Raw genomic sequence first — 6,320 nt, 5'->3', positions numbered from 1 at the left:
CAGTATTCAGGCATTGTTTGTACCACTCTTGTAACTTTCTGTAACTCTGCCATTATGGAAAAATTATAAATAAACATAAAAGAAATTCCTCTTTTGGGCTGGGAAGGTGGCTCAGTGGTAGAACACTTGCCTTGCATGCATGAGGCCCTGGGTTCGATTCCTCAGCACCACATAAGCAAAAAGAAAAAATCCGGAAGTGGTGCTGTGGCTCAAGTGGTAGAGCGCTAGCCTTGAGCTGAAGAGCTGAGGGACAAGCGCCCAGGCCCAGGGTTCAGGCTCCACAGCCGGACCCCCCCAAAAAAAAAACAAAAAAAAGAAATTCCTCTTTTGAAATAATAAGCCAAGAAAGCTTGAACTAACATCAAAAGTAGTATAAGTACAGAATTAGCATGAGCATATTTACTAAGAGAAGCTGGAGAAGACTATGGCAGGAATGCAGTAATAACCAGGGACACGTGTCTTACTACATGGCTTGAGTTCCTGAATTCCTATCTTCTGTAGCAAGAAATTTGTTTGATCCACTGACCATCTCATCCATAAATGCAAGCCTTATCCTTTAACTCTTTCTTTGTTCATCAGATGTCTAACTACCAACAATAACTTCCGGTGCAGAACTGGCTGGCAACATAATAATCATACTGACTTGTAGTTGGATTTATAACCTGGTTTTAAGTCAGCTTCTGTGCACTTGATTAATACCAACTTTCCCAACCCAGACTGACTGGTACAACACTAAGTGTGCTGTGGATTCGTGGAGCCTCTAAACTGGTAGACTTACGAAGGTTGCTTAGTTCTGTACAAGCACTTGATGACAGCTTTTCTCTTATTCATTTGCCTTGACAAAGCATTACATCAACTAGCAAGTTTCCATACTCACAAAGATGGAACAACCAAGAAATAGGGTTACAGTTAGAAGGGAACTAAATTTTTCAGTGGAAAATCATTAAAGCACTTACATCACAATTTCATTTTGGAAAACTATGAAGTACTCTCTCCTGTAAACATTCCAGTGATATTAACACAGGACCGAATGGCTTTATTTTCCAATTTTTTAATTCTTGACACAGAAGTAAAATCCAACCCACAGATGATAGCTTATTATGATCATGCTTACCTCCAAACCACAAGCTATGCCTACTACAGGATATGACTTTTAGATCCATAAACTTTAATTGAATATGCATGGAGAGACCCACTAGAGAAAATACAGGCCTTGAGGTATAACTTACATCCCACTCAGCACTTGCTCAATCTCTTTAGTGGTATGCAGATGATTAATGAAGTAGCACATTCATTTACTTAATCTGATGTTCTTTTTATTTTTTCCAGTCAGCCATGGGGCTTGAACTCAGAGCCTGGGCACTGTCCCTAAGCTTTTCTGCTCAAGGCTAGTACTCTGCTACTTCTAGTTTTCTGGTAGTCAATTAGAGTAGACAGTCTCACAGACTTTCCTGCCCAGGCTGGCTTTCAACTGTGATCCTCAGATCTCAGCCTTCTGAGTAGTTAGGATTACAGGTGCGAGTCACCAGCACCAGGCTAAATTTCATGTTTGTTTTTTTTTTTGGGTCCGGTCGTGGGGCCTGAACTCTGGGCCTGGGCGCTATCCCTCAGCTCTTCAGCTAAGGCTAGCGCTCTACCACTTGAGCCACAGCGCCACTTCCGGCTTTTTTCTTTTTGCTTATGTGGTACTGAGGAATCGAACCCAGGGCCTCGAGCATGCAAGGCAAGCGCTCTACCACTGAGCCACCTTCCCAGCCCAAATTTCATGTTCTTTATATAAGCAGTATCATATTATATCATTCTCAGCACACCTGAAATCCAAGTCATGGATCTTTTTTTTGGGGGGGTGTATTTTCTTGGGGGGGTTGTTTTTGTCAGACGTGGGGCTTAAACTCTGGGCCTGGGTGCTGTCCCTCAGCTCTTCAGCTCAAGGCAAGCACTCTACCACCTGAGCCACAGCACCACTTCCATCATGGATCTTCTTGTGTAGAAGGCATACCCATTCAAATTATAGTTTTATAATGTATGTGCCTCAGTTTTCTTACTTCAGTTATATGCTAGAATCTAATATTCTTTTTGATGGTGATGGTTCAATGATAAAATTTCACCCCTCCCAATTTGTAAAACAAAAATTTTAAACCAAAATCCTTGATATGATAGAAAAATACTTTTATTTTTATGATGTAAACAGGCTACTGCTCTAAGCTGTTGCAGGAACAAAATAACAAAAACAAATTATCATGTAAACTATTAACTATCCTGCATTTCCTATATGGATAAACATTTTACATATATTTCCTTCTATTGCAATAAAAATTAAGATAACCCTCAGTTTAGAAGCTTTTACAGTGATGCAGCAGCTCAAAGTGAAAGAGTACAAGCCTTGAGCAAAAGAGCTCAGGAACGAAGCCCAGGCCCTTAGTTCAAGCCCCACAACTGACAAAAAAAAATAGAAGCTCTTGTGTGTCGGAAGGATGTAGATTAGTGGTAAAGCACCTAACTTATAAGCACAAGGCTCTGGGTTTGATCCCTGGCACCAAGAAAATGAAAAACAAAACTTCTGAAGAATTAATTTTATGAAAAAATAAACAATTTTCTTCCTGAATGTTCAGTGACAATTTCTCTGCCCCAAGAACATGAAATTATCTAAAGTGCATCTAAGTGCCTGACAGATTTATACTGAAAAAAATGACATTTCATATACTTTCCTATGCTCATTAAATCAATCACTATAAAACAAATGTAAAAGCCGATTTTATGCTTACTTAGTTAACAGCCAAGGAATCACAACTTTTGAGCACAATGTATGAAAATACAATAGTTTCATATATTGAAAGTTAAAATGTTAAAATTGAGCACATAAAATAACCTTGATATCAGTAATAATTCTCTAATTTTTTATTATCTAAAACGGCAAAACTACCAAATCTTTTCAGTACTTTGAACAATCAAGTCATATTTATTTAAGTTTAAACTTCTCCAGCTGAAACAGTATGCAGTAAAGGTTTGTTCAACTCCGCAGCCCATATGCAAACCATCTACTGCACAATCTCCTTACGTCATCATTGAGGCACCTTCAGCACCAGTGGCATCTTGGGAAATGTGAAGGTCTTCAAGCATCTCAGCCAGACTGATGCGAGGTGCACCTTCATCATCAGTGTCACTTTCCACAGGAATGGTTGCATCTAAGAAACACAGAAGGATTTCAAATAAACATAGAAGCACATCTATGCCTCCATCAGAAAAAATGATACCACCCCATTTGTTAGGAAATGGAAAGACAAAAAAAATTGTATTATGTGAAGTAAGCCAGGCCCAAAGAAACATAGGTCCCATGGTTTCTCTTATGTGGAATAACTAGTATACGTCTAGGACAGGCAGAAAAGCTCAAAAGCTATGTACATATGACCATATAAGATGATGCTAAGTGAAATGAACCCTAAGATAGAGACACAAGAGGTTTTATCTTTGTTGCTGTTGTTTTTAATGTACTTATAATGTACTGTGTGATTTTTTTGTTTCTTTTGTATGTTCTTCCCCCATGGTTTAACCCCTGTTTTCAGTGTATTTGATTCCGGTGCCCTACATCTTCTTTATACAATTTTTCTATTTTGGGGAAATGCTGAAATAAGGACACAGGTTGACCCTTTGTAACAATGAGATGTACAAGACACTATGCTGAAAACGAACTTTATAACTTTGTGCAGGGGAGGAAGTTGAGAAGGTAAGGCCAGAAGGGATGGTAGGGGAAAAACAAAGGAGGTACTTGATAACAATGCTGGATAACAAATGTACTCATTACCTTATTCATGTAACTGTAACCCTTCTGTACAGTATCTTTATAATAAACATATATTTAAAAAAATAGAAGCACAAACACCTGCTTCTGTCAGTGTTAGTATTACTTAACTATAATTGTTTAATATGCTCAGATAACCTACTTATTCATAGAATGAAAAACAGGTACCAGCAGATACTTAGGCTAAGAGAGAGGGACCAATTTCAGGACAGCCTGGTCATACACACAAGACCCTTCTTAACCCACAGCTAGGTACAATGATGTGCACCTACAATCCTAGCTACAGAGGCAGCTGAAAAGACCTGAAGTCCCAAACCAGTTTGCAGGAGAGTCTGCAAACCTCCATTACAACAGGAAGAAGCTGTGTGTGACACGGCATGCCTATCTTCCCAGTGACAAGAAATAAGAAGTATATCTGGGCAGAAAAGGAAACCATCTGTCAAATAACGATGTGCTCAGAAACAGATCACCTGCCTAACAAGCAATGGGCAGAATTCAAACCACCGTTATAGAAGCTATCATGCTAGGACAAAAATGCTATCAAGTTCAGAATGTAATACACAATACTTTAAAATGCCTGCTTTTTGTAAGTTTGACTACCTGGCTTAAAAAGCAGACAATAAAACTCATTCATGAGAATCCAAGTCTGAAATCGCAACATACTCTACACAGTCTACGACTTCAACACTCCCAAAGAACCAACCTCTGTAAATGTTGACATTTTTTCTAATTGCCTCATCTTCTTCGAGATCTTCAAGGAAATCTTGGTATTGCCTACAGGACAACAAAATAAGTTATTTCACCAGTGTAGTATGACATTTCATTCACTAGTGCAAATAAATGTGTTCCAAGAATTATGATCTTAAAAAAGGTCAAATGTGGACAGGTTGAAAAAACTTTTCAAAATTGCATGATAAAGTAGGGCACCAGTGGCTCCCAACTGTAATCCAAGTTACTCAGGAGGCTGAGATATGAGGATCACAGTGGAAAGCCAGCCCAGGCAGGAAGTCCATGAGACTGTGATCTCTAATTAACCACCAAAAAGCCAAACATGGAGCTGGGGCTCAAGTGATGAATACTAGCCCTGAGCAAAAAAGCTCAGAAACAGCAACTAGGCCCTGAGTTCAAATCCAGGATCAACACACACACACAGCCAACTATAAGGTGATGACAAATATGAGACAATAAAAAGATACCTTCCACCTCACCCCTTCTAAAGTAAAGTCAAATTTGTTCTTAGAATAACTGATTTAACACACTACATATTTATATTACAAGATTAGAAATAGTTTTCCAATCCACCTGTAATGTAAATTTTTATATAATAGTTTTGTATCAACAATGTTTTTGGTGGGGTAGGACAGATGGAAAGTGATGGAAAGGGTGACATTAATCAAGAGGCACTGCCAGGGCTGATGGATGTAGTCCTAGCTACTTAGGAGGCTGAGATCTGTGGATCATGGTTTGAAGCCACTCTGAGCAGGAAAGTCTGTGAGACTCTTAGCTCCTCAAATAAACAAGGCCAGAAATGGAGAACATGGTAGAACATCAGGCTTTCACAAAAAAAGCTAAGGGACAACACCCAGGCCCAGTACCAAAAAAAAATTTTTTTTAAATGAGGCCACATATATATAAACTGACGTGTTGAATTGAAAGCCCTTTGTATAACTACTTAAATAATCTATTTAAAGAAAACAAGATCATATGTAAAGGGTGAAAGCATGATAACTTTGTTCCAAATAACATAATTATTTACAAACAATAGCAGTTCTTAAAAGTAATCTTTCATTTTTTACTTAGTTGTTAAGCTGGTAGAATACCAGTCTTCAGCTTTGCCTTTCCTCTGTAAAAATGTAATTAGGTAAGGTGAGCCTTATATATGGAGGCAAATTAGACTTAGTCCAAGAATTGATCCCTTTCTTCATTTCCTACTTTAGCTGACATTCAAAACAGGGGATCAAAGGCTATTCTCAACACTTAGGATTCACCTAAAACTGAGATACAGATGTATGAAAATATTTAATTATTAAAGTAGCTTAATCTACTTGAAGATGCAATGTACAATTATATATCCTATGTGATATGTACATGTTCAAGGATATATTGTAAATACATGTATGTATACATATATATAAAGATGTGTATGTATCATGTAGATATATATGTGTGTATATTACAGAATTTAAAACACATGTATAAAATTTTTTTTAAAAAACAATGTTTCCACCATCACTAAGACCACTTTCATTCAATAAACTTTGTTAGAACACATTACCTTCATTTCCACTTAAGTTTTTAAGAAATAACATTTGTCATCATCAGTGAGCTGTTTTCCTTTAAGTCATTAGTACTCATCTGCTATGTCATAGTCACAAGATAATTATTTGGTAAATTTTAACTTCTCAACCAATTTTTAAAAAATTAATGAGGGCTGGGAAGGTGGCTCAGTGGTAGAGTGCTTGCCTTGCATGCCTGAGGCCCTGGGTTCGATTCCTCAGCACCACATAAGCAAAAAGAAAAA

The 6,320-nt window shown here is 37.8% G+C and overlaps 1 protein-coding gene across 1 annotated transcript in view; it reads right to left on the bottom strand.

Annotated features, from left to right (window-relative positions):
* Positions 1–2,738: 2,738 nt before the first annotated feature.
* Positions 2,739–6,320, bottom strand: part of Nmd3 (NMD3 ribosome export adaptor) — a 22,503-nt gene continuing 18,921 nt past the window's right edge. Inside the window, exons 13-15 of the mRNA XM_013016142.1 lie at positions 5,732–5,736; positions 4,503–4,593; positions 2,739–3,185 (exon numbers count right to left, since the gene is read on the bottom strand). Coding sequence (XP_012871596.1) covers positions 3,055–3,185; positions 4,503–4,593; positions 5,732–5,736 — 227 coding nt within the window. The 3' untranslated portion in view covers positions 2,739–3,054. The remainder of the gene's footprint in view (positions 3,186–4,502; positions 4,594–5,731; positions 5,737–6,320) is intronic.

This window comes from Dipodomys ordii, unplaced genomic scaffold (genome assembly GCF_000151885.1).
Source record: "Dipodomys ordii isolate 6190 unplaced genomic scaffold, Dord_2.0 Scaffold30, whole genome shotgun sequence".
Classification (NCBI taxonomy): Eukaryota; Metazoa; Chordata; class Mammalia; order Rodentia; family Heteromyidae; genus Dipodomys; species Dipodomys ordii.
The sequence above is the reverse complement of the archived record's forward strand: the minus strand, read 5'-3'. Positions and strand labels throughout refer to the sequence as shown.